Source organism: Dicentrarchus labrax, unplaced genomic scaffold (assembly GCF_905237075.1).
Source record: "Dicentrarchus labrax unplaced genomic scaffold, dlabrax2021, whole genome shotgun sequence".
Taxonomy (NCBI): Eukaryota; Metazoa; Chordata; class Actinopteri; family Moronidae; genus Dicentrarchus; species Dicentrarchus labrax.
Genome location: NW_026136721.1, coordinates 13,436,397 through 13,464,323, shown reverse-complemented (window position 1 = coordinate 13,464,323; position 27,927 = coordinate 13,436,397). Strand labels below are relative to the sequence as shown.

At 39.5% G+C, this 27,927-nt stretch overlaps 3 protein-coding genes across 3 annotated transcripts; 2 read left to right on the top strand and 1 right to left on the bottom strand.

Annotated features, from left to right (window-relative positions):
- The first annotated feature begins 314 nt into the window (after positions 1-314).
- LOC127354235 (germ cell-specific gene 1-like protein) lies at positions 315-7,560 on the top strand. The gene is made up of 5 exons (XM_051384014.1): positions 315-814; positions 3,585-3,632; positions 5,088-5,240; positions 5,782-5,893; positions 6,450-7,560. Exons 1-5 carry the CDS (start codon positions 526-528, stop codon positions 6,742-6,744), a joined length of 897 nt encoding a protein of 298 aa, XP_051239974.1. The 5' UTR covers positions 315-525; the 3' UTR covers positions 6,745-7,560.
- Positions 7,561-8,652: 1,092 nt separating this feature from the next.
- tmc5 (transmembrane channel like 5) lies at positions 8,653-20,563 on the bottom strand. The gene is made up of 21 exons (XM_051384012.1): positions 19,497-20,563; positions 18,862-19,073; positions 18,125-18,324; positions 17,851-17,925; positions 16,336-16,452; positions 16,137-16,239; positions 15,715-15,796; positions 15,326-15,586; positions 14,759-14,901; positions 14,418-14,562; positions 13,912-14,064; positions 13,353-13,519; positions 12,552-12,627; positions 12,341-12,438; positions 12,140-12,235; positions 11,960-12,035; positions 11,350-11,483; positions 10,980-11,153; positions 10,019-10,097; positions 9,767-9,853; positions 8,653-9,676 (listed from the first exon to the last, which is right to left on the bottom strand). Exons 2-21 carry the CDS (start codon positions 18,933-18,935, stop codon positions 9,182-9,184), a joined length of 2,835 nt encoding a protein of 944 aa, XP_051239972.1. The 5' UTR covers positions 18,936-19,073; positions 19,497-20,563; the 3' UTR covers positions 8,653-9,181.
- A 586-nt stretch (positions 20,564-21,149) lies between these two features.
- Positions 21,150-27,857, top strand: LOC127354234 (transmembrane channel-like protein 7). Its single transcript, XM_051384013.1, has 16 exons — positions 21,150-21,308; positions 22,299-22,563; positions 22,657-22,805; positions 22,931-23,086; positions 23,175-23,260; positions 23,349-23,494; positions 23,568-23,715; positions 23,893-24,075; positions 24,225-24,370; positions 24,631-24,748; positions 24,984-25,081; positions 25,341-25,524; positions 25,616-25,746; positions 25,963-26,118; positions 26,209-26,287; positions 26,439-27,857. The coding sequence occupies exons 1-16, from the start codon at positions 21,293-21,295 to the stop codon at positions 26,640-26,642; spliced, it is 2,265 nt and encodes a 754-aa protein (XP_051239973.1). The 5' UTR covers positions 21,150-21,292; the 3' UTR covers positions 26,643-27,857.
- Positions 27,858-27,927: the final 70 nt, after the last annotated feature.

Below are 27,927 nucleotides of genomic sequence, written 5' to 3'. Positions count from 1 at the left end.
TTAATTGAATTATTACGCTACTGAGCAATTTTCTTTAGTTGTGAAATTGTGACACAGAGCAGATATTATTAAGGTCTAATTAAAGTGGTAACCAGGCTGGTAATCGCCCTGCAGATGATAGGCTGTTTGTGGGCGATGGATGGAGGGGAGGCATGGTATTGACAGAGAGACAGAGAGTAGGGGGGGGAGCATCATAAGAACATCCCACACTTGATGCAAACGAGAGTCAAATCCTTTGACAACGTGACATCCTATAGGCTGGACGCTCGTGGGGCACCGCGTGTGAAAGGGGGGGAGTGTGTAATGATGGGAAAGTGACACTTTGACACACAGCTGAGCTCAGTGTGGGGGTGCTGTCGGTATCGGTGGAGATGTTCGGTAACTGTGGAGCTGCATAGGACCCGTACCTCGCCAGGTGTGTGTGTGTGTGTATGTGTGTGTGTGTGTGTGTGTGCATCTGCTCCACCTCGCACCCATGAACTTTTCTGTCCTCCGCGCGCCGCTGCACCCTCCCTCTCACGGACAATGAAGACGAGTCGCAGATGCCGGACCCTTCTGTCGGTTACCTTGAACTTCTTCGCCCTGTTTTTCTCAATAACCGCGTTTATAACGACTTACTGGTGCGTGGGGACCCAGAGAGTCCCCAAGCCAAAGTGCAGCAAGCTGCGGACACACCAGTGTATAGACTACGGAGTGAACGAGACGGACCCGAACAAAGTGGTGTACAGCTGGGAGACCGGGGACGACAGGTTCCTGTTCCGACAGTTCCACACCGGCATCTGGTTCTCCTGCGAGGAAAACATCGATGATGAAAGTAGGTGGAGAAGGTCTGTGTGTGCTGCAGTGGTGTAACTGAGTACGTTCACACTGGCACTGTACTCTGTGTATATTTGAGGTAGGCTACTTGTACTTTACTTGAGTATTAACATTTTATACAACTTTATAGGTACTACTCGCCTACATCTCAGAGGGAGATAGTGTAGTCTACTTTTTACTCCACTACAATTATCTGACAGCTTTAGTTGCTTTTCAGATTGTAGGTTTATTAAATCCTTGTTTGATTGTGTTTTTGTGAATGCTTATTGTTCCCGGGTCTCTCTTAGAAAATACATCTTAATCTCAGTGAGACTTAAATAAAGATGAATGGATTACAATTTTTCATACTCTTTAGTAAAAAAAAAAAATGTATTTACAAAATTTGGTGATTTTACATTTGAATGTTTCTGATAACATGAAGGATTAAATGATCCTACTTCTTAAGCTAAATACACTATTTAAAACACAGAGCTGAAAACATGGCCTTTTTTCTGATCCTCTCAGGACAGTGACAAACGTATGATAATAGAATAGAATATGATGCATTGCTGTAGATTAAACTACGCAGCAGTATATAAAGTAGTTCAAATTATTAAATCAGTAAATCAGTGCACCATCATGCATTAATGATAATAATCCGAAAAACATCATATATAGTAAAACAGTGACTGGGACCGTTTTACTGTACAATGAGTACTTTTACTTAGTATACTTAAAGTGAAGTAAATGTTGCTGATAATACTTTGACAGATACTTTATTGAAATGTGAATACTTCTTCCACCACCGCTGTGTTGTGTGTGGATGACCGAGCTATAGCGTAACTATGCTCATACTGATACCGTTAGTTCAAAGATGCTGAGATGTTTAACTTTAAGGTGACGGTTGTTGGAGGGACTCTGGAGGGACTGATCAATGAAATTGTTTTGGTGGGGAAATGATGAAAAAGTTTTTTCTCCTTTTTTCAAATTCTCTTAATACCTTATTGATTCCACTGATTTGAGAATCTATTTAAAATCCTAAATTAATTTGCGGCCATTACTATTTGATTAGAATCTAAATTTATTTTTTTTCATAATTCACACCTTCCATTTCACTATCTTTTGATTCTTACAGAACACATCATCTTTGTTACAGTTTACTTTGACAGCAGGCTGTCGTCTAAGCCTATAACCCCTCACAATTGAAAACATAATATACAATGTTCACCTCTGAAAATCTTCCATTTTACCTCCCTCATTTGTCACAATGGAACACAAATGGAGATTAGTCGCTCTTATGGAGTTGTTTCGTTTCATGACAATTTCAGGATAATCGCCCACCATTAATATCAGTATACTTATCATATTGCAGGGATTGGGTAAAATAGCTTTATTTGGTTTTATCTGGCATCAAACACAGAGCCAACAGCAGTACATGGGTGCTTCAGTGTGAACCTGGGAGAGAACGAGGGCACTCACTCAAGATTCAGTACTGTACTCGAACCAGGGTTTTAAGTGTGTGGCTGTGCAGCACTTGATAGGGGCAGAATGAGATTGCTTGACAGCTTAAGCCAAAGGTAAGAGAAAACAGTGAATGATGTGCGCACAAGCTTCATTTCTTCCCTCTGGGAAATGGAAAAAGGAATTGGATCACATTGGAGTACAGTCACTTAATAACGAGGGGCTTAAGGGGGAAGATTGGTCAAAAAGGGGATGTGCGTCAGAAGGGGGGGCCACGGTCATGAACAGTTTAGGTCAAAGGTGCGATCAGGCCAGATTAGTCCCCTCGGGTTAGTTCGCTGCAATCTAATTTAGTAACTGTTCCAGCATCCATCTCAAAACTCAGTAAAACAACTCTGACATCAACTATGACTGTGCTAACTGTGCTAATAATGCAAATAGTTTTTATGATGCTCAATACATGAACCACACATTGAGATTATTCAGGAAGGAATTGCTAGCACATGGCTAACTCATCAAGTGGCTGTAGGATGGGAGGGAGGGTGGGGGGGGGCTGAGACAGCTTGAGTTAATAAGGATTATGTAACAGGGGCCTTGATGAGTTTTTCCTCAAAACAGCTGTTGCCACCCTTCTTCTACCTGATTAAAGTGTTCCACTTACAACAAATCCAGCGACGCGCTCTGCTCGACAGATGACAGAGGGAACACATCACATCTGCAGGAAAGTGTCAAGGGTCAAGGGTCATTGTTGATACCCTGTTCTTTAAACTGACCACAGGCTCCCGTCACGTCTCACAGGGTGTTTCAGGTTTGAGCAGCTTGAGTGTTATTTTTCAGAATTATATCTCTATTCTATTCTATTATATTGTAATTCTGTGTAAAGTACCTGTAATTCAACTGGACAAGAACCAGATGTTGAGCGGCTTTGCCAACACACCAGCTGGTGACACTGAACCAGGAGCCCAAAAAAGCTGTATTTCTGACACATCTGCCTCCTATTTAGCATCCTGTTTATTCATTTTTGAACTAATGAACTCTGAATTTGGTGTCGCTGTGTGGTCATTGGGCACAAGGTCATACTCTTGTCTGAGCCGATCCTGTGTAACACACCTGGACAGAAATTGGGAATTAAACACAGATTAGGACTTGGACCGAGGGCTGTATCAGTGCAGTACTAAGAGCACTTATTTATTCAGTTTTGTTTGTTAATCCTAAACCAGTCCCCTCTGACCTCAACACAGTTGAATTCAACACAAAGTATTAGCTGAAGATGCTACTGCTACAGTGCTGTGTCTCAGTCGTGACGATATGCTGTTTTCCTGCTGTAGGTGAGAGATGCCGAAGCTTCATCGATTTGGCCCCACCATCAGAGAAAGGTAAGAGCCCACTGGTCATCAGTTAGAAATAAGACTTCTCCTTCAGTAAGATAATCTATAGTTAAATATTCACAGGAAACATGAAATGATTATTTTCATTTATTGCAGACCACTTTCTAAATGTAATTATGTCAAACCCATTGTGCTTCAGGCCTGTTCTGAAACATCAGTAAGAAGGGAGACTGCGGTACTGTAAATCAGGTTTATTGTATTATCGAGGCATCCCACAGACATGGCTATGAGCAAAGCAGTGTAATGGCTATAGGACGCACATCCACTTCTTTCCAAACAAATTCATCATGTTTGTGAAATTTCCCTATAAATCTTTAAGGTGATCATTTAGACAATGGCGGTGCAGTACAGACTTCAAAGGCAGAACTGGAACTGTAGACCTAATAGTGAAGTTAAATATACATGTTCTTAATAACAGTACCTCTGTATTGTAAGTATTATATCAAACATTAACAGTAATTATCCACTGAGCTATGGAGCCTTCTGTAACATCCCATTTCCCAGATTTAACAAGCACGTAACTTTCATTTTGTGCATTGTCCTTTTGAAACCATTCGGGACACAGGTGCAGCCACACACGTTTGGTGTTTTTGCTCTTGGGATTTTCAGCTGTGTTGACAGTCATTTGAGAAAATGATACTTCCTCTATAAAGTGACTGAACAGCAAGAAAGACTTGAGAGAGATGCAATTACACTTGGCTTGATTCACTGGAAAGCTGAATAAGATTTGGAGTAGACTGCTCTGACATCAGTTGAAATTCAGCATCTTGGATATCGGTTAACATCAGCCTCTATTAGCTGCCTGAGGAACGTCTGAGACTGAATCTAAATCGTCCACTTGTCCATAACATGTTAGTGTGTGTGTTTTAAGACTGATATTAAAAGAAAGATTAACGGTTTAATGTAGAATTCCCCCATTCAACATTCAACAATAGCCATTCTTTATAAGTAAACTGCAGCACATTTAAAGGGACAAGAAATAACTGCACTCTGTACATAGGCTGACTATGTAGTTATTGTAGTATACTGTGAATATACTGTTATATCACACTGTCAGTAATATCACATTTATATTTGAAATGTTAAAGATCCCCTCCAGACATTTATTAAGACAGATACAGATTTTGCCCATTCTGAAGTTTTCCTGATGGACACAGGATGTCTCCTACTCCTACTGTAAAGTCCATTCTTCCAAACTATTTGTGATGTCACAAATCATGCTTGTAAGCCCCGCCCCTTAAAATCAGATTTTCAGTGAGCACAGAGAAACTTTCCACTTTCAGTAGACGTGAAAACATCCTTCTTGTGACAAACTGCATTATTCTGTACAGTGAAGCTCCAACATCTAACTGTAGGAACAAGAATAAAAACATATTTGAACTATTTTACTTTAATATTTGATTTAATTTGATGTTATTATATCAAATGTTCCCATTTTTTCAGGGATGCTGTGGCTGTCGCTGGTTTCTGAGATGTTGTACATAGTGCTGCTGGTGGTGGGCTTCAGCCTCATGTGTTTAGAGCTGGGCCACTCCAGCAACGTCATTGATGGACTCAAGCTCAATGCCTTCGCTGCCGTCTTCACTGTGCTCTCAGGTAGTCCCATTTTCTTTGTTATTAACCCAAAGGATGTGAGTCTCTACTTGTCTATTGTCAAGTGTTTGTGATTCCAGTTTCCACAGCTTGATTAAAAACTCCCATCTTGTGGTGAGCCGGGCATGATAACAAAGCAAAGTACCTTTTGCTTTTAAAATTAATTTAGAAGATGAAGCGAGCAGTCAAGAAAAAAAGGCTCTCGCTGAAAGCTGCATCTCACAAGATTAGATTTTCTTTTTTTTGTTTCTGCAATGATACTAGATTTAAAATCTATGACAAAGGAGCTTCATAAATGAGTCACGTTGACAAGTCATCAGGTGAAGAAATGTTACTTTCTTTCAGTGATGATAAGTTGAAAGCAGGTTCCAATTAGGAGGATATTTTTTTACAAACATTTCAGAAGGAAGGAAGGATTTGTGTGTACATGAAATGGCTTTACTGTACTCGTGGAAACAAAACATACTGTTTTTGAAGAATTCTTTGTGCATATTTAGAACCGTATGTCATGCAGCCAGCTAACCAGTCGCATATATTGTTTCAGGTCTTCTTGGCATGGTGGCTCATGTGATGTACACGCAGGTCTTCCAGGTCACTGTCAGCCTCGGACCACCTGACTGGCGGCCCTACAACTGGGACTACGGCTGGTCTTTCTGGTATGGCTCCACCGTCACACAACAGAACTCAAAGTTCAAACTCATACTATTTCTGTTCACCAATATCATATGAAGCCCTGCTATGTAAATAAAGCTAGATCAGCTCACCCATTAGGACACCAGATGAGGGATTCCATTCTGCGTGTAGCAGCCCCAAATAGTTGCCTTGTATCTCTGCTCTCACCTCTCCCCAGCATCACTGTCTCTAATGAAAAAAGCCCAAAGCTCTCATGTTACAGCAGGATTAGGCTTTGGTGTCCAAAGCCCCAATACAGGCGTGATTGGAATTGCATAAGGGGATAATATTTCACTCCTTTACAATATGCTCAGTATGCTGAAAATTTGTTTTAGAGACTAAACAATTCTCGACCTTTTGTGGGCATTAACCAACCTGGGTGAAAAGTACATGAGACAGTGATTTGAAAGTCTCATCTCACATGACTTAAAGTGATTGACACTAATCTCAGCAAACAAAAATATTGGTGCTCGCCGACAACAGAGTCACCGTATGTGCCGAACAATGTGCTGAATTTCTCTTTGCTCTGTGTTCTATCAGCATGGCCTGGGCCTCCTTCACGTGCTGCATGGGTGCATCAGTCACCACACTCAACTCCTACACGAAGACCGTCATCGAGTTCAGGCACAAACGCAAGACCTTTGAGCAAAGCATCCGCGAGGAACACGCACAGGAGGCTTTCGGATATTTCCGGGAACGCTCCGTGCACTCCATCTCCAAATCTGTGGAGGTTTATTCCAGCCAGACACCAAAAAGCACCAGGAAAGCTCCCATACCTGCTGACTCTCTGGACCTGAGTGACATTACAGGATCTTTGGGGGAAGAACAGTGTTGAAGTAGGTGGCATTTCTCTCAGTGTGGCAACTTGACTGGCGGAAGCACTGTTGTTCATCTGTGGTCGGTGTTTAGTACGGGATGAACACCTAATTGGATTTCACATCATTAGCTCCGTCTGATACATTTAAACGCTGCCTTAATTGTGGGTGTGTTGTTGGCATCGGTAGTCATGGAGCTTTAACTCACATAGGAGCTAGCTTCAAACTGGAAAAATGGACTAATCTCATGGATAAAGGTGTTTTCTCTGTTTGTGTAACACAATGTAGATATAAAGGAAACTGTTAATTACGCCCATATAAATAGAGTGAGGGTCTCTCAGATGCTAACGGCCTTATTTCAGTCAATCAATGAATCAATGCAAAAGACAGGGTGTCAGTTTAACTGGTTTTCATTGATTGTGAAAAAAAAAGCCTCAAATACTTTCTGCAAATGATGTGCCTACATATAGAAATTGTAAATAAGTACGTAAGTGTGCAGTATTGTTGTACATAGATTGGTTGTGAAAAATTGTGTGTCATTTTTCTTTTGGATGTTCGCGATCTTTTATTGTCTCACAATGCCCAAAGGAGCATATGCAACACAGTGGTTTTGTTTTGTGAAACCAGTGTGAACCATGTCAGAAAAAACTGCAGAGAAACTTAAAACAGAGACCTTTGTAGCAGGAAAATGTATATGAACAATTGTAATGGTGTTATAGGTATGATCAACAGTGTATATAGTATCACACATTTCCAGTACAGTATGTCATTTTCATTTAATGTTTCTACTTTGATTAGATAATAAATACTCACTTCTGTGAAGATGTCTCTGTTCAGACGGTTTCAGACAGATATGTTGGATATTAGTCCCCCTCCACTCAAAATTGTGTTTTAGTTAGTACTGCTTAATGTCCACTAGGGGTGGTGGGGCATGTTGATACGCTAGGTTACTTCTTGTCATTATTCCTGACACAGCAGTTTAGCTTTTTGAGTAGCATGGATTTTCTTTGCCCTGTGTTTGCCTCTAAGGCTTCAAAGAGCCTATCCACTGATTGGTGGATGTTTGCCAGAGCGGAGGACTGCAGATAATACTCGACTATCAAACTTAATAAAAAGGTGAGTTATATTTTTGTTTATTGTAAATTTGAATCTAAAAATATGCTAAAATCATTTAAAGATATGGCAGAAAAGACAGTACTGTCTTTGTGCTCTTTGTAGTAAAGATGCATTGATGATGATCATTATGTATCATTAAGTATAAGGTATAAGTAAGTTAGTCATCGTTCAGACTATAAGGTACTTAATGACGAAAACCAAACCAAAATGTTGGCATTAGTGTATTAATATTACAACAATAAACATAACTTTTTTTACATATTAGTCTACAATTATTTTGGAAAGCCTGATAAATAGTTTAATACTAATGATTGTTTTTGTGTTATATAGTAAATGCAGCATTCATCTGCGTTTAGATATTTTCAGGGCTTTTGTTTTGTTTGTTTGTTTTTTTTGGTTCTCTGACTTGATGCACATCTTTGGTTATTTCACAGAGTTTGACACCCATACGTTGAAGGGAGAGCATTTCTCTGTGCTTTTAATTTTGAGTTGATGGCGGTTGCACAACTAGTGGAAGCCACTCAAGGTCCAGTATGTATCTGTCTGGATTGGGATTTTTCAGTCGGGGAAAGGACTAGATGTAATTTTAATCATTTTTAACAAGGTGATTACATTGTTTTGTGGAAAAAAACATATCAGACGCAAGTTATTTTTCAAAGCAGAGTATTTTTATAAGTCTTAAACATGTCTGAAGAACCACTATCCAAGAATGACACTCGAGAAGGCTTTGATAAAACTCAATGCCTAATGTGTGTCATTGTATACATAATCCCTACAGAGGGCAGTGTTGTCTTAACAGAAATACTGGAGACTATATTTTGTGTTGTTTATTTTGGCATTAATAGTTTGGTTTCAGAAGCCATTAGTTACAAGGTAATGAAATGCATAAATTCATTTATTTTGTTATTTATTTTTCTTTTATTTCCATCTGGAGTTCATCTACATTTCACAGAGAATATATATAGAGTACAACTGGTGTTTATGATGCAAATTAAATTATAAATGGCACAAGATCAGGCCTACTTATACTATCATATACTTATTTATCATAGAAACATAAATATATTCCTTAAAAAGGTGCATGAAGAGGTGGACCTGCACTCTCTCCTGCAGTACCTATTTCAGTACTCTGTTCTTTTGCATGTACAGCAGGACTGAATGTATTACAATTTAGAAAAAAAGCACCCCCCGGTTCTGGACTTGTACCTGATACTAATCCATCTATGGGTGGCAACACAAATCATAAAATGACAAGTGTGATTTTGGTCATCTTAAAGAAATCCATTCTATTATTCTTTTCCGTTCCTCGCTCCGTGGTAAGATGAAGTCAGACCCCTTTGTTCAGTAACCGTCATCATACTCATTCTGGGCCTGCTGCCGGGCCAACATGGCCTGTATGAGAGCGCTGGAGCCTGCGGGTTCTGAGTTTTGTGGTGGGACCCGTTGAATCTTGTCCTCTTCGTCAGCTCTCTGCCTGGCTTGCATGACTTGCATCATAACACTAGACACAGAAGATGGCAGGTCATCTGTATCATCTGCTCCGTCCCCCTCTGCTCTTTGTCTGGCTTGCATGGACTGTGCGAGTGCGCTGGAGGATGACGGGCGTTTAACAGGCATCTGGTAAAAATCTTCATCCTGGTTATCAGCTCTCTGACGGGCCAACATGGCTTGAACCAGAGCGCTGGAGGTGGATATGTCAGACGGAACGGGCACTCCACCTGCTCTGCCTCTCTCCTCCTCCTCTTCGAGCCGCTGGCGAGCGAGTAAGGCCTGAACCATGGCGTTTGAGTTGGACTGACCGCCCGTGGAGTGGTCATCTAAACGCCGGTTTGTGTGCTGAAGGAGAGGAGAAAATATGCAGGGAGGTTGATAGACAAATCTCAGGGTGAAAAGGTGATTAGTTAAGATAGAATCCACACAGCAAACCTTTTTTTGATTCTTCTGTTTGTATTTTGTGTTAGATTTCTGGAGGTTCTGGAGCTTTTCTAACAAGAAGGACTTGTCTTTCCCCTCCTGGTGAGAAGAAGAGAGAGAGAGAGAGAGAGAAGGAAAAGAATAATAGCCATGACTGAAAAATGAATTTCAAATGCATTAAAGGTATAAACAGGCATACTAAATGGGTAGCAAATAAAGGAAAAAACAGACAAAAGCTCATTTTTAAGGATGTAAAACACTCACGTTAACAATCTGTTGTCTCAGTTGACCAATTAGCTGCTTGCGGCCCTGAGTGACTTGCCAGAAGATGTATATAATGACTCTGAGAAGGGAAACATGACACAATATCATAGACAGCGTTTGCATAATGACACAAACATGCTTAAATGCATACAGGCACAACCGCAGCCTGTACCCTCACATTGTTTCAGTATGTATCAGTTTATGTTTTAATAGTCCAATAAATAAACAACACTGTTTGTCTTTATATAACTGAACTGAGCACCATGGTTTCCCTGCCTGGCTGTGCTTAATGCCCAAACAAACCTTAAGATCAGTGATCTGAGAGGTGACTGCTTTGGACATGAGGTTATCAGAGTGCAAATACAACACACCTAATTCCCATTTGACATCAGTGTCGGTTAAATATTTTCTTAGTAAGGTATCATAAAACAAACAAAAATCTACACTCATATTTCTTTCCTCCAAAAAATTTTCTCAATTATTATTTCTTTTTTTTTTTCTATTTTATACTACCTTCATATATTTAAAAAAAATAAGTGATATCTAATTTCCAGGTTCTCAACATCCACAGAGGTTCCAACATCCTAATGACTTTGGTGATCCCCGACTTCCCCCTCTACTACCATGAGGTCAAATTTTCAGTTTTCAAACATCTTGGTTTAAAACCTACAAACTACTGACGTTAACATTAGCCTCAGTGGTACTTTTTTTTAGTGCTAATTAGCACAGCTCCAAGTTACTAAATTAGCCTTGAGGTGAGATTGCTTTGTCATAATTGTAACTTCTGAACAGCATATAATAAGACAGTACATTGTACTTGTTCTTTCTTGTGTTTAATCTGCAGGCTCAGAATGAGTTTGTGTTTGTGTAAACAGCTGTATTTTGTCTCAGAACAATACATATAGTCAATGAAGACGTGTGTGTGTAAACACACAACATAGCACTTGCACTATGCACTTACATGATGATGAGTGTGATGAGAAAGTAGAAGATTTCACTTCTGATGACATTTTGGTAGATCCATACAACCCACTGAGAGGCAGGGATCTCCTGCAGGTCATCTATCCAGACTCCCACCACACTGAAGGTATTGTTGAGTCCCCGAAAAGGACCACACTGCTCTGAAGGAGTCAGCCTAAAGACCAGGACAAGATAGACAAAACAAGACAGAGGTTTGGTTTGGGGGAATTTGTGTACTTGGTAAAGAATGCAGCATGTGACTGCTGGGGTTCTTTTATAATTTTGTTCTGAAGGTAATGATCTTCTTTGACTCCAGGCTGCTAGTGTGACATAAAAGTTTATAATGGTCGAAGCAGGTCATGTCCTCGTACCTCCAGGCAGTGTATGCAACAATGGACAGGGCTCCCACAAAGAAAGGGAAGAACAGGAGGGCGATGAAGATGGTTTGCATCTGAGCTGCTCTGCCTGTCCGCCGTGGGGGCTGGCAGTTCTGGGTCAGGCTGACCTGGGGAAGTAGTAATAAAACACACACACATAAACATGAGAAGACATATAACACAAACACAATTTTCACTCATTATTCTTGCAATACCTTATTAATAAAGTTTACAAAAGCATGAGCTAATTTCAGCCTGAACATCATATCTATTTCACTGCACAATAGGAAAGATGGAGATCTCGTCAGAGCTCTGAATAGCATTGCTTCAGAGGTCATTCAGCATGTTCATGAAACATTCAACAACACCAGATCCAGCCTGGGTCAAATTTCCAATCATACTGAATTCATTTACTGTTGGATTGATTGGTTCAATGCAACCAAAAGATGTACGCCATAAATCACACACCCTGCCTGTATTTTCCATAACACAGAATAAAGCATGCTATCAATGTGATGGAAAGATTTTAATTAATTATTGAACCAGGTGCACAAATAGAGTAATGTGAGCCTATAACAGAGCAGCTTGGGCAGCGATATTTTACCTTCTTTAAGTAAAACAAGATGAAAAATTTGAGGATCTGAATGGCAGGCAGCAAAGGAGAGAAGTATATTCCAATCCTGTGGAGAGAAAACAGAGAATATATTAGCACTGAGACCAGGAGAGAAAACACAGGTCCTGATTTTAATAACATTGAGGTTTTCAGTGGATGTATTGTTCCTACCAGGCCAGCGTCTGTGCGTAGATCAGTTCAAGAACATTTCTAGCTACGTCAAACTCTGGGACCCCCAGACGTGGTAACAATCTCGTCCCAATAACACTGTTACAAAGAAACAATTAATATGTTTTACATCTTAGGTTCACTTCCCCAATTTCTATGACTCCGAAGAACACAAACAAACTTTAAATGTGTACTGTAACTTACTTGCTAAGAAACTCTCCAAAGAAGGATCCCAACATTAGAAAAAGGAAATCAACAATGACCAGACGGTACAAAGCCTGTCCCACCATGGACTCCCAACACTGTGGAAAACACATTAAGTTGATGAATGAGTCTCTATATCAATGTCTACAGATGACACTAATGTTGGTGTGTTTAAAGATGACAATTGAGGATTAATGCTTGTCAAACATACCGAAAACTTCTCAGCCACCACATTCATCCAGTAGTAACACAAGACAGCCAGAATGGACATCTTGAGTAACACATTTCTGTAAGTGTGAAAAGAGAAGCGTTATATTTTTTATTATGTTATTAAGCATTATTGATGCTTGAAGGAATAGTGACATTTTGGGAAATATTATTTGCTTTCTTGCTGAGAATTAGATGAGAAGACTGAAACAACTCTCATGTCTGTGCGTTATCCATGGTATCTGAATATGATACATTTAAAAATGGATTCAAATATTGTTGCAAATGCAGTGGTTAAGTATAAAATAAGTTCAATTGTTTTATTCTGTAAATCTTACTTTAACAGCTGCAAGAAATAGCCTAACAGGCTTCATACAGTGTATTAGTGATGCTCTCTGAGTTCATCCAAATGTACACATAAATCATCCACCGCCACCCACTTGAACTAATTATTTTCTCTGGTTTGGAGACCTGTACCCACATGGACATTTCACTCCACCCCTACTAGTCCCTGTAGGATATATTGCCTTTTGAATGATTCAAGGTGATTTCTATGTGGGGGTGAAAGGAATATGACACCATTAACAGGTAACCAATGGAAATTCACGTTTCCTTGAATAAAATGACAAATTTCTCTGGGTTTAAAACATTTGGGATAATGTAAATACACAAGTCTCACAAATGAGATTTAACATATTAATTAGTGAGCTTTAGAGGAGCTGGTAGGTGATTTAGCTTTGGACATAGCCAAGCTATCTGTTTCCTTGTTTCTAGGCCATAGAAATGAGACTTCCTGCTGTCTAACCTGACTACCAGAGCGTAGATCTGTCTGCCCAGGCTGGAGTAGTGCTCAAACTTGTTGAAGAGGGAGTAGAAGAGCGGCACAACCAGGTTCATCAGAGACACCACAAAGGGGACCAGGAGAGTCTCTGCCTCCTGAAGCAGAGACCAGTTGGCAGCATCTGTTGTTTGCTATAAAGATAACAGATGGAGGTCAGATCAAGATAGTGCTAGATGATGAATACTACATGCAATGAAATGAATCAAACCCTGCGCTTTCCGGTAAATGACTCAACACATTCCTGTCAGAAAGCTGGAGGCTTATGACACATGCTGATAAGGAATTTCACCATGCCATAAAGTATTATCATATGCAGTTTCTATACACAGGAATACAAAGGGAACTGTGTGTCAACTGTGCAAGTCTGAGGACATTTTTCTGTTATTATTGATTTTAATGGAACAACAAGAATGACATTTTCCAGAAGGAGAAGAAACCTTTTTATTGTTCTCTGCCGTCTAAAGCCAACAAAAACAATTCCAATTTAACAATAAGACAAAGTATTCAATCTTGACTTGTGTACCTGCTGTTCATATTGGCAGAGATAATAGATGCTAGCTCCACAGCCAACAGCCAAACCGGTGGAGAGGAGCCAGGAACCCAGATGAACCCCAAAGTGCTTCAGCTTTTCAGAGAGGGTTAGCAGCTCCCTCTGGGCCCTCTCTGACAAAGACTCCTGAAGAGATGGCAAGAGGACAAACATGGCGATTAAAAATAATGAGACGTGTGATGGGACTTTAAACAGGATTTAAACTCTGAAAGCTAATTGTCTGGCATTTGTTGAAAGCTTATTGTGAAAATATAATTTGCAGCTAGAGTGGATTTCCAAAATGCAACTACAAAGCTTAGAGTAGAAAATTGAAAAATGTGAATTATTAGATATGTGCTATATTAAACATGTCATTGAGAGTTTCTTATTTTAGATATATTTAATGATGTGTAGGTGAAGTGATCCTGTAATAAAAAAGCTCTCTCTCCTGACTTGGTCTTGACTGATAAAAGTGGGTTTGTAACACAAGTTTTATTCACCTTGAGTTGGACACGTAGGTTGTTCTTGCGCTGTCTCACTGCTCTCTCATTGGTAATACTAAAATCCCAGCTGCACAGAAGCTGCCATGCACTGTTTGAAACTGTGTCTGCTAGTACATAGTTTTCCTTGAAGGAGCTGGCCATGCTGTGTGAGTATAGAGACAGAATGCAAGAATAAGTAAGGTGCTTTTATTTGTATTCAAACTACTGTTAACTTTAAAAAAAACAATTAATTAAAATGAAACCTTAAAATTAGAGGGGTCATTTCAAGGAAATGTACAATAAACCCAAAGTACTGTAATTAGCTCTATTCCATTAGTCATTAAGACAAATGGACTGACCTGAAGATAAGTGCAATTCCACACAGCACCATGTAGACGGCAATGGTGAAGAAATAGGCCAACTGCATGTTGTAGTCCACCAGACCGATCAGGGTTTCATTGCTGTAGCCACCGTAGTACATGACAGTGTAGTTGAAGTAACCCTGGAGGAACCAAAAACACATTCACTACATTGCAAAATATTTAGTCATGCTGCCATAATCCACTTAGGTTAATTAAATGTCAAATAAGGTTGGTGACTGTGTGGAGTAATTTGCTGGGCATCTATATGTGAATTAATCCTTCATTAATTGATTTTTTTGCTCTTTTAGCTCTGTTTTGGTCTCCAACAACCCTTGAGGGATTTAATTGGCTCTGTAGCTGCTAAATGCTCTAGCATTTTCATGCATCTTGAAATGAGGCCAATGAGAGCAGTAAGAGTAAACCAAAACAGTTAATCTGCAGCCCTAAAACTAAAATAATACACAGTTAGCGACTAAAAGGCTAACTAAAACAGCTTTAAATTATGCAATGTATATCAGGGATCACATGGTATGGTGAAGGTATGTGGGGAGAGCCTCCACTTACAGCCCCAGTCAGTATCTCCAGTCCTCTGAAGCTCACATTCGGAGGTATGTTTGGTGAGGGGTCGTAAACAAGCAGTGGGATGGTGATGAAGCCAAAGTTGATCAGGAAGGAGAAAATGTTGAACATGAGCAGCCACTTGAGGAACAGGAAATAGGAAAGGACGCTGGTGCCAAACTTGCCTCCTATCTCTTTCATGATGCCTTGCCACAGCTCCAGGGTCTGCCTGGCTGACCTAATGCTGTAACCGCACCTGCGTAAGGACTGAGAATGCAGCTTGTTACATGTATAGCAATACAAGCTTAGGTCATGAACAAGACGGCTATATATACAAATGATTTGTTTATGTATGGTGTTGCGGCATTTTGTCTTATAATTGATGAAACACTCACCAATGACACATTCTCAGAGCAGTCTGCAAAACATGTGAACTGGCGAGATTGCTTAGCAGACTTGAATGCCAGTACTTGGCTCCTGTGGGGGTAATTAAGAACATAATTTGGTATTTCCAATAGGTTTTGCAACAATGACGCTGCACTCTGCAGAAAAACCTTTGACCTTTCATTTTAATACTTTCTTGTGTAATGTACCTTGAAAGAAGGGTTCAGTGTTAATTATGTGTGTGTGTGTGTTTACTCACATATATAACTTTTCCTCCAGTGACGTATATCGCAACTCAAGACTACCATTTTGTTTTTGCATACAGAATGCTTGTTTTATGGTCCTCAGCAGGGTGTAATGGTTAACTCAGTACCTCAGAATGACGCGGACAAGGAAGCTTATCAACTTTAACTGCTTGTCAGTCAAAACCCACCTGATGTGTTTCTTCTCTTCAAAACTCATTGCAAGGTCTCGAATGGCCCGAATTCGGTCTCGTGTTGACAGGGCAACAAATTCCTTGACCAGGTTCTGTTCCTCTGTCACATAAAAATGACAAGACAAGCCGATCCGGCATCACACTTTACATTGCACACATCCACAGAAATAATCTGACACCCGTCACAGAATCTTACCGTCCTCCATCTCGTCCCTGATGGCGTTCTCTGTGAAAGCTAGATGGGCAGGATCTGTGTTAGGAAACATGCTCATCCTCCTCATTGCAATTCCCCTCCATCTCATTGTCATGTTACCTGGATAAACAAACAAGGAGAAAAGAATGTGTTTTTGCATACAGGGTGGCATTTTTAAATGTAGCACCTGCAGCTGCTCACACATTTAAACATTTACCCTCCCATCACAGATATCAGCTTTCTTCTCTTTATAATTTCCTGGTTAACTGATTGCACAGAAACTTTGAGATGTGTGTTTTACCTACCGTAAATGTACTGATTGAAAGCACAGCTGATAGCAGTGCAATATAAAGTAAAAGCTAATGCGGGTGCTATTATAGCACTGACTTTACATTATCTTAACTCCTGATTATCCCTATGATACTGTAGCTGTTGGAACCTCAGCCTTTCACACCGTCAGGGATTACTGACTACCAACTGTGATACAACAGTGACTACTGATATTCAAATGGAGTATGGTAATGCCTTACAACATAGCCTGCAAATTACTGTTAATTAATTAATAATACAATTAAGTTGTATTACAGCATGCTAACAGGCTAGCAGGTCTGTGAGTCTGTACCTTATATATAGGCCTACTGTCAATGGGATGTACTTAGACACAGCATTGCTTTGAGCTCAATGTCAGCATTACAATGCTAACATGCTTATGTTTACCATGTTTATCACCTTAGTTAAGCTTGTTAGTATGGCAATGTCTTACAGTTTGGTTTTACAGGCATTTGGTCAGAAACCAAAGTATTGGACAAATTAAAATTGTGATCTGTTTGATCTGTGATCTGTCAAATTTCAGCTTTATGGAGGTGTTAGAGGAAAGGTCAGGGGTTCACCAACAGGATTCATCCTCTGGGGACCATAGTTTAATATATTTCAGTCTGGAATAAAGCGGTAGGACAACTGACGGACTGACTTTCATGGCTTGTATAGCTACAAAAGATCCATGTTCAAAACACGTAGAACATGTTTTTCATGATGAAAACACAAGCTAAAAGCTGGTCAGTAATTATACAAGGATTTAGTTACAGTACATCACGTCAGCCACAGCGCAGTTTTAAATGCCTGAGAACAATAAATGTCCACTCAGATTGCTTTTCCCCTTTTACAGACACATGTACACAACCTTTAGATTGTTACTTCAGATTCAGATAGCATTTTCCAAACAATCCTCCTGTTTTCTTTTCTTTGCCTACTTCCTTGTCTTCCCTCTCTTTTGCTGTTGCGTGGAGCCTCCATTAATAATTACCCAGCTGGATTTTGCTACGTTGATTGATAATAAAAGTCAACAGGCCAACATGAATGACTCATTAATTTACATGTTTTGTCCTGTAATGCACTAACAACACTGTGTGTGTATTTAGCAAGAACAAAGCAACAGTGTGAGCACTTTACCTGTAAAGACTTCGACTGTGGAAATAAAGCATTATCTACAGTATTTAGTAAGATCAGTTTCACCATTACCTGACATTGTAGAAGGAAGAACAGAAGGCGGTCGATCAAACTGAGAGGCAGGGGGGATTTGGAACGTACTATGATCTGAATAAAAAGTTAGGAGATAAAGTATCAACAGAACGGTCACTTAGCAACACATAGAGACACTTAGAAATGCTGCATAGCCAACAAGTAGTCAACACTAAGTAATGTTGCTTTTATATGATACAATGCAGCATAGACATCAAAATGTACACAGACTTGTTCTAAACTGAGCTCAGTCACTCAGTGCAGGCCCACTCACTGACGTCATGCTGCCATGAAGGACTCCCGGGGCGCGTTGAGATGAGGCCCATGGGGATACTCTCTCTCCCCCTCCAGCTCTCCTCCTGCCAGCCCCCCCATGGTACTCTCCCGGCATCATCGCTCCTGGTCTGACCTGTCGACGAGTAATATGCGTCCTCCCTGGCATAGGGGTTAGTGTGGTTGGTTTTGCTGGAAGACCTAGACAGACACAGAACAAATAAAGATCAAGCACTGTGGTTGTCAGTTCATGAAAGAAACTGGTATTTCAAGTCATGGTTACGGTGTTGTCATTGTCTGCAATTAAACAAGTATCATAGATATGATTGCTATGGAAGTGATGTTTTTCTCCTGTGGGTAATTTTGAGGATATGATATCCTACAAGCAAGTATAGGATTAAACTTCAGACATCAATGAACTAACATATTTGCCTGCAATGTTTTTTTAAGAAACTTTAGACCTCAAAGTCCTTACCCAAAATAAGAAAAATGCATTGAATCACTCTTACAGCCCAAGATATAGCCAGGATAAATACCATTTCCACACAGCTGCCTGTTCCTTGAGGACATCCTGTTCATTCTTTTACAGTACAGTATGCCCTTAGATTACACACAGCGCTCACTCAAACACATTCCTTCATCAATTAAAATAAGGGAAGCGTTTCTTTTCTTTTAGGATAAATGATGATGCACATTTGAAGACAGAACCACATTTTATGTTATTATATTACCACAAACCTTCTATCAATTTCCAGAGTCTCGCTGTCATGATAGGCAGGGTTGAAGAATCCTCCGTTGCTGTAACTTGTCATGAGATCCTTCAAATTGATCCTTTTGCTCTTCTTTGAAAACAACAATCCTTCAGCTCAGCAGTCGCTCTTCAGTATGTAGATGTTTGTATATAGTTCCAGTTGTAAACTGGGAAAAAAACCTCGCTAAAACACAGATGTCTGTAATAATGAGATCACAAGAAAGATTTCATCACGTTATATTCAGACTTCAGTTGCCAGCTATAAGACAACTTTAATACAGTAGTTGCATCACATGTTGAGGCCAAGTGCCTTTCTGTGCTCAGAGTGACATTGTCGGGGGATGCATGTGTAATTTAATCTCTTGGCCCCATCCTCATCTGTCCATCATTAATTCATACTGTAGGTTTTGTTTCCATCACATGTAGTAGCCTAGATCTACGGGTGTCACACAGAACCAGGATAGCAGAGTAGGAAAATCTGAACAACAGTTCACAGAAATCTACAGTCAAATCAACAATGCAAGTTAGAAAGAACAACTAGTGGGACTACAAACAGATTTACTATCACATAATGAAAAATGCTCATAAACTATATTCTGTTATCTTTACAAATGCTGCTTACCTGGTGAATGTGTTGTGATCATGAGAGAATACACAAACGTAAGTCCTGACAAAATGCAGTAGAGCTGCAGAAGAGGAGTAACCTGAGAATCAGCCTGAGAACCAGCGTCAATGAGAAAGAAATACGGACTGTCTGGCTACCAGGAAGTGTGTGTGGAACTAACTCATAAAGGTAAAAGTCCACTGCTTCTGAAGAGGCCATGTAAATCCCATATGAACACTTTATATGGTGACTAAAATAATTAAATCCCTAAGGCTAAAAATTAATTGGGTGTCCAAGAGTTCATGTTGTATCTGCTGACCTGTGGAGCTTACTGATAGAGGTTGTCTACAGATAGATATAATAAGTGATGAATGAATACATTAGTGAATAAATAGATAAGGTAGGTAAATAATCTGCAACCTACCAACAGCTAAAAAGTAGGTGCTCTTGCAAACTGGATATAATTAACTATATAATATAACTCACCAAGTAAAGGTAAAATCCCATGGCCAGGACATATATCAAGGACCAGGGCAGCCATACAGCACTTTATATCACACTTTCAGCATGGATTTTCTTTGCTTTGCACAACTGGTAAAGGTCAGAGACTACACACAAACACACACACACACACACAAAAAAAAAAACAAAAAAAAAAACAATGTAAATTTAATGGGTTGTACACTGAGATGTTTTCTTATTATTATTTCTTCTCCCCTCTTTTTTTGTTTTTACCTTAAACACGGCCTCTAACTTAGGGAAGTTTAGGTTACTTGTCATGATGATAAGCCTGTAAACACTTACACAATGTCTTCTTTGGCCTGGAGGGATAATAACTTTGATGAAGATTATCTCAGAGACTTGAAATTTATAACAGACAACATTGCTACAAACATGGAGTGCATGGAGCTTGACCCATTTAGCAACCAAAGCTCAGTGTCTGCTGCTTATATTCAGATGATTCATCGTTTTAATGTGTCTATTCATTTATTAGTTTATTAACTATTTTTTTCTCTCTTAAACAATCTAACACATATTGTTAAGTTGATAAAAAATCAACATAATTTAAATATATATTTTAAAACCAGTAAAATATGACAGAATGTAATAGGTAAAGGTACAGTAAAATGACAAATAGAAAATGAAAAGAATTAAAATATATATTTTAAAACCAGTACAATAAGAATAAGAAATAGGAAAAGGTACAATAAAATCACATAAATAAATACAAAAAAAAAGATTTTAATAAATATCAACATAATTTAAATATATATTTTAAAACCAGTAAAATGTGAGGGAATGAAATAGGAAAAGGTTAAATAGAAATGACTGAAATAATTCAAATATATATTTTAAAACTATTGACAGTATATGTTAAAAACCAGTAAAATATGAATAAGTAATAGGAAAAGGAACAATAAAATGACATGAATTAGTACAAATTTAAATACATTATTTTAAAACAGTAGCTTACAATAAGACAGAATGAAATAGAAAAAGCCATAAAAATGACAAATAAAAAAAACTTTTAAAACTAGCAAAGTAAGAATAAGAAAAAGGTGCAAGGAAGAATAAAATGAAATGAATGAATAGAAATCTAAATACAGTGAAATGAGACAGTAACATGGACAGCGAGCTGAGGGCTGCGGTCGGTCTCGTATCCACATTCAGGAAGTTGTCTCTGGAAAAAACTGAGTTGTCTTCCTGACGGCGGAGTGTCAACTCCCTGTTGACGAAGTCTGCTAGGTTAATTGTTAGCTAATAGTAATACCACTCAGTACGTTGAGGTTTTTATTGTATCGGAAAGGGGAACGATGGAGGTCGACTCAGGTAAACTTGTGTCTGCAGCTATCCTCGCTCATAAACCAGGTTCATTAAACCTTCAGCACTAGCTAAGCAGCTAGTAATGCTAGCCTCAAACTTTGTATCAAGTAGCCGCTAACAACAGGCTAACAACTTCAACCTGCTGGTTAATGATTTCTAAGGAAAGGATATTTGGAAGAGTACAAGTTACCACGTTTAGGAGTTGTATAGTTTTGGCTCTTTGCTGTGTCGGAACTTTGCTGTGTGCGTTTCTCTTTGCTGAGTTTGCTCCTTCGTTAGCCATTGTCTGATGCTGGATAAGTACTGTACAACAGGGGAGACAATGGTAGTGTCAGTCAGTGTCTGTTGCTCGTATTAGAAACACTTTTTTATTTTTATTTACAGGAAGTAGCACCTTGCATTACTGATGTTATAGTTCTGCAACAGGCACATGTATATCATATTGGCACATAATAATAATAATAATAATAATAATAATAATAATAGTCACATGTACACATCTTTATTAATAAAGTATCCTTCGAAGACATGATGACCTATTGATATATGAATTGTGAATATCCTTATTTTGACCTCAGTGTATTAAGCATACTATCAATATTGGATTTGAATTGCCATCAAATTTGTTTTGCAGTGGTGTTTTTTTGTTTTGTTTAATTCTCTGTCCCAGAACAATATCCGTAACTACATTAAGTAGTTAATTCAGTCCACTGGTCAAAAGTTATTACATTTCCATCTCTGTCACTTTTAACCATGTTTTAACTGGAGTGCTTTGGTAGCTGAATGGTTGCAGCATGTGACACATAATCGCAACATTGCTGGCAACCTTTCTTCTGTCTTTCTCTTATTGTCATACTGTTGAAAATGCCCCCCCAAAAAAAATTATATAAGGGATAAAAAGCTGCAATTCTATTAAACTGTAGTAGCCTTTGGTACTACATAATCAAACATAATAACTCTGTAAGATCTAATCATATTTATTAACCCCTCTTCAAGTCTTCTACACTGATCGCAGTGGAAGAGTCACCAGTAACCCACTGTTGGACCAGCTGCCCAGCTACCAGTCCCTGCTGTACCGCAGGAAGTCGTCGACTTGTACCACCAAACGAAGAAGCAGCTCCAGAGGGCGACTTGGCTCCTCCGGGAGTGGGAAATGGCGCGTGAACACCATCAGTAGACCGGAGGAGAAACTGAAGATTCAGACGGAGCAGAGATCCATCAGGGAATTAACCAAGACCATGGCCGAGAAACGCAGAGACAAGTAGGAACAACATTATTATAGTATCTTTACTGCCTTATTTCCCATTGTAGGCTATGATTAAAAGGCATGATGTATCTGACTGTTACTTGTTAGGACCCAGCGCAAAGAGGAGGCTCGAGACCTCAGCAGTTGGAGCCAGTTGAGGCAAAGAGCCCGCAGGTATCTGAGGAGGCTGAAGGATGATGGCCAACAATGGCTGGGCTCCCTGAAGCTCTGGAGGGGAGACATCCACCTGATAGAGGGTGAGCCTCAGAAGCATTCATTGCTTTCTATTCAGGATGGCCGACATGAGTATATGTACCTTTGCTGTAACAGAAAGTGTTTAAGAAAGTGAATTTCTTTCTCTCTTCTCATTTATGTTCAATAGGGATGTTCGGCACAGGGATCCTGTCTTACTTCTCCTTCCTGCGCTTCCTGGTCATGCTCAACTTTATCATCTTTTTGCTCATGTTCAGCTTCGTCATGTTACCCATCATCATTGCCCCCCATGCTTCAGGGAATATCACATATAACCAGAATGATGGTGAGAGGACGGTTTGTTTGTTTCAAGCTAGAGTGTAAATTAAGCATAAAATGGTCTTAAGCATATACTGTCCTATGTTTCACTACAGGGAGTGTGTGCAGTGTGTATCCAAGCAGTGCCCGTCGAGGTCTGGTCATCTTTCATGAACACATTACTGACCTGCTGTCTGGTGGAGTAAGTCCTTGTTAGATATTATTTAATGGTCTCTGGAGAGGAAAAAATAATGCGTTTGGTTTCCTAATTCCCCTTTTGTGATCTGCAGGGCTTTCTGGAACAGACCTATCTTTTCTATGGCTACTACAAGGTGGACAAAATATACTTTCCAAAAAACACTTACAATTTGCCACTGGCCTACTTGTTGGTCACTATAGCCTACCTGCTCCTCAGTCTCATCTGGATTGTTAAAAGGTACAGAAAATTGCAAACTCGTGAAGAATGAAATTTATTGGACAGATCAGTTTCTGATGAACTTCTCTTCAAGGTCTGCCACAGGATTCAAACGTAACCTGGTAAAGGATGAGGACCGCTTTCAGAGCTTCTGCAACAAGATCTTCGCCGGTTGGGACTTCTGCATCACCAACGAGAACACCTCGAAGCTGAAGAGAAGCAGTTTACTCTATGAGCTCAGGGTTAGTTGATTGATGCTTTATAGGGCAGAATTTAGCCGCAGCTATAAGATAGGGGCAGACTGAAACTTGACTGGTTGGTGGAGGCATACAACCGTGGGGCTCTACTCAGTCAAGTGGACTGATGTAGTTGAAAGTTTACCTGCGTGAAACTAAAATGACATGTTCTCATATCCCCAGACGGATTTGGAGGAGGAGAGGATCAAACAGAAAATAGCGGATCGCACCCGCAAAGAGAAGTGTCGGATTTACCTCCTCCGCCTCATCCTCAACCTGTTTGTCATCGGTGTTCTGGCTGGTTGCTTCTACAGCATTTATGTAGCCACCATCTTCTCCCAGGAAGCCCAGATGAATAATGTAAAGGTATTGAAATGATGCCGAAGTCCCTTGATGGTCTTTTATTATTTTACACGGCTAGAAACTCATTCCAACTTGAAACCTGTCCAACAGATGTCAGTAGGCATCAGAGTTAAAAAACGGTAAGCTTTGTGACACTGTTTCCTTGGTTGCAGGAGAACTTCATTGTGGATCTCATCTATGAGTATCTGCCCTCAATTGTTATCACCATGGCCAACTTCATCACCCCCCTCCTCTTCTCTGTCATCATCAATTATGAAGATTACTCGCCTGCATTCGAGATACGCTTCACTCTTATGAGGTACAGTCCACTCACTGACCACTTATTTTTCCTTTCTCTTAATGGTGATGTTAACTTTAAAAAGTAATTGCATTAGGAGACGGACACTATTATGGGAACTTGAATATTTACTAAAAGTTAATATGACACAAATGTATAAAACAAATAGCTGTAATACCAGTGACATTAAATGGCTGAATTACTGTCTTTTAAAACATGTACTCTGTTACTTTCTTTCCTTCTTTTTCTCTCTTTTTCCTTCCTCCTCCCTTTCTTTGCAGGTGTGTCTTCATGCGGTTGACCAGTATTGGGGTTTTGCTCTTCTCTCTCTGGTCTCAGATCACCACATGTAATGAAGGGGAGACCTGCATCTGTGGCTATAACCATTTGCTTTACTCTGTAAGTCATTTTCCTGTATTCCACTATGATATAAGTTAATTTCCTACGATAATACACAGGTGCCAACATCACCAATTTTCTCTGTCAACATGCACACCTGTAGCTCAATGCTTAATGATGTCCTAAGACTGAATCTTAAGGCATTTCATTTGAGAATGTTTTATGTAAATCTCTTTAAATGTAGTGTAGTGACTTATATTCTGAGTATGTTCTACGTCTTTGTTGTTGTCCACAGTGTTGGGAAACCCGTGTGGGCCAGGAGATGTACAAACTCACCGTCTTTGACTTCATCATCATTGTTGCGGTCACCATCTTTGTGGAGTTTCCTAGAAAGTAAGTCTTCATCTTACCAAAAATCATCTCATTACAGTCTTAAAAACTTCTGTTAGTGTAGTTTTGTCGACAAAATGGGATCATCTTGATGCATTTCAGGAGGCATAGCCTTAAAAAAGTGTTCTGTCTTGTGTATTTTTAATTGTCATCCCAATCCATATAATACTTTGAGGTGGAATACCTTGAGGTGGAAATGTTACTCATCATTTGTTCTTCAGTCATTTGTAACAGTGTCTCTGTGTTTCCCTGTACTCCTCAGGCTGATAGTGAAACACTGTGACTGGGGCCTGGCCAAGTGGTGGGGTCAGCAGGAGTTTGCTATTCCTCAGAATGTGCTAGAGATCGTCTATGGTCAGACCATCTGCTGGATCGGCACGTTCTACTGCCCGATGCTGCCTGCCATCTGCACTATCAAATACTTCTTTATCTTCTATATCAAAAAGGTGATTTTTGAACATATTCACTTACACATTTTGTTTTTACAGGGATCAAAGTCAGAAGTAGGGTTTTCGACTGCTTTCTGTTTGTTTAAAGGTCTCATTGATAAACAACTGCCGTCCAGCCACACGTCCGTTCCGAGCCTCCAGCTCTAACTTCTTCTTCCTTGGTGTGCTGCTGATAGGCCTGGCTCTGGCCTGTCTGCCTGTCACAGTTAGTGTAGCACAGTGAGTATTGATGCACTGTTGATTCAGTCAGTTAGCTAATATTACATCTGCTTCTCTGCAGCTTGTTGTATTGACACCAGAGGTCAATATTTGTCTCATGAATATTGTTGTTAAATATAATAAGAGTCAAGATATTTGTCATTTCTTTTCTTTGCATTGACTGTTGATGTTTCTCTTGGCATATATATACTCATGCACGCATCCCTTGTTGCACAGAATAAACTGTTCCCAGGCCTGTGGACCATTTGTTAATTACAGCACCTCCTGGGAGGTTCTGCCAACCACAGTATCCCAGCTACCGCACGGTGTCCAAAGTCTCCTCTATGCTCTCTCTTCAGAGGCCTTCGCTGTCTCCTTCTTTGTTGTTACATGGTACGTGTTCCCGTCAGGTGTTCCAGCATCGATGATCACTACATAGATGAGGTTTTAACTGTCGGTTTCTCTCTTTCTTCTCCTCTGCAGTTTGGCCATGTTTTATGTGATCGCACTTGCTGGAGCTCACAAGAGAGTTATTAACCAACTAAGGGAGCAGCTAGCCATGGTAGGTTTACTAAAAATATGATGTCTTGACTATCTCACTTTTTATTTCTACTGTATTTCTTTTCTTAATCATACCACTGACCATGCTTGATCATCATTTGAGTTATTACCAAAGTTGGGATCCACCATCTATGTGTTATTTTATTACTCAGGAGGGCCGTGACAAGCGTTTCCTGATCCAAAAGCTGTGCCAGGCCCAGAAGCTCTCGGCGGTCAAATCTCCAGTGTCCAAATCCCAGCCCCGGAGCAGCAGAGGCAGCAGAAGCAGCCCCAGCTACCACACCAGCTTCGCCAACAATTTTGATGAAGGTGTGTTCCTGGCACACCCGCCTCCTGACTCCTCCACACATGTGTGAGGCAAGAGACTGATACTGCAGATACAAGACTGGACAGATGGACGCCAGTAGAAAACTGTTTGAACAAATATCTTAAATGTATTTTTTTTATTATGAAAACACTACAACTTGGGAGCTTCTATGGGCATGCCTTTATTAATGTGACTTGTCTTCTCAGTGTTCTTTTGTTGACGATCTGATTATTATAAAACTATTAAGAGGCCACACAAGTATTCTTAAACCACAACAGTCATTGCTGGCCAGATGTTTTTGTGGTGTGTTTCCTACTGCATGTACTGTCATGTTTTCCTTCTGAGAAGGACTTGATTTACTATAACACTGGAGTTTGAAAAACCTTTCTCAATTTTATGCACTTTAAATGTATTAACACTAGCGTTTTCTTACTTTTCTAACAGACAGAACTGTTTGTTGATTGTGCATCTTGTGTGTTTTACATCTACAATTTAACATTATTAATCACTATAAGGTTGCATAATAATGCAAATAACTAGTACATTTCAAAACACTAAACTAGGTTCTTGTTAACATTACTGTGACTTTTTTTAGAAGACATAAACATATATGTATATATAACATGTATAATCTACATCATGTACACTTCCTGCATTAACAGAACAAAGACCCACAATCCTAACAGCAAAGCAAAACAAGACGGGATGACATTCACATACACGCATAATATTTAATAATTTCTTTTTTTTTTTTTAGAGTAGTAGGGTAGGAGAGTCTGTGGATTTGCAGTGTTTCAAGTTAAGTTTCTCAAATACAATTGATGAAAAAAAGAATAATCCAACTACACGGATACCTTACTTTATTCTGTAAAGTATCTCAAAATATTTGCTGGATAAATATTTCAACCCCAATAAGATAACCAATGTTCTACTTTAAAAAAATCTTCTGAATTTTCCCACAATCTCAAAATAGTTTATTCTCTCTGAAAGAGGAAAAAAAGACTGGGGGGAAGTGGGCAACCCTGTCTGATACTCTCCAGTGAAAATCCCCCAGACATAAGTCATTTGTTTAAATTGATGGTGGTTGTATATTTATATAACTAATATACCTTTTAGATGGTGGGTACGTTAAAATGTTTTTGTCTGATTTTGGGACGAAATGCTGTTTTACTCTATCATGGCACCTTTTTATATGACTATGGTGACTGCTTTTACTATTAAACTGTTTACGTGGAAAATAAATATTGAAATTTGTCAAATCTTAGTTGTGCGCAGTCCTTTCTCTCCTTTTATCCTCGACCCTCACAGAACTGTCATGAGCTTTAAATGATACC

Coding starts and splice junctions, on each gene's coding strand:
- LOC127354234 (XM_051384013.1), top strand. Junction 24,076..24,224: donor CCCAGATGAATAATGTAAAG/GTATTGAAATGA, acceptor CCTTGGTTGCAG/GAGAACTTCATTGTGGATCT. Junction 26,288..26,438: donor TAAGGGAGCAGCTAGCCATG/GTAGGTTTACTA, acceptor TTTATTACTCAG/GAGGGCCGTGACAAGCGTTT.
- LOC127354235 (XM_051384014.1), top strand. CDS start 526: ATGAAGACGAGTCGCAGATGCCGGACCCTTCTGTCGGTTACCTTGAAC. Junction 3,633..5,087: donor GGCCCCACCATCAGAGAAAG/GTAAGAGCCCAC, acceptor CCATTTTTTCAG/GGATGCTGTGGCTGTCGCTG. Junction 5,894..6,449: donor GACTACGGCTGGTCTTTCTG/GTATGGCTCCAC, acceptor GTGTTCTATCAG/CATGGCCTGGGCCTCCTTCA.
- tmc5 (XM_051384012.1), bottom strand. CDS start 18,935: ATGACAAGTTACAGCAACGGAGGATTCTTCAACCCTGCCTATCATGAC. Junction 15,587..15,714: donor GCTCTGAGAATGTGTCATTG/GTGAGTGTTTCA, acceptor CTGCATTCTCAG/TCCTTACGCAGGTGCGGTTA. Junction 11,484..11,959: donor TCTTGTTTTACTTAAAGAAG/GTAAAATATCGC, acceptor CTACTTCCCCAG/GTCAGCCTGACCCAGAACTG.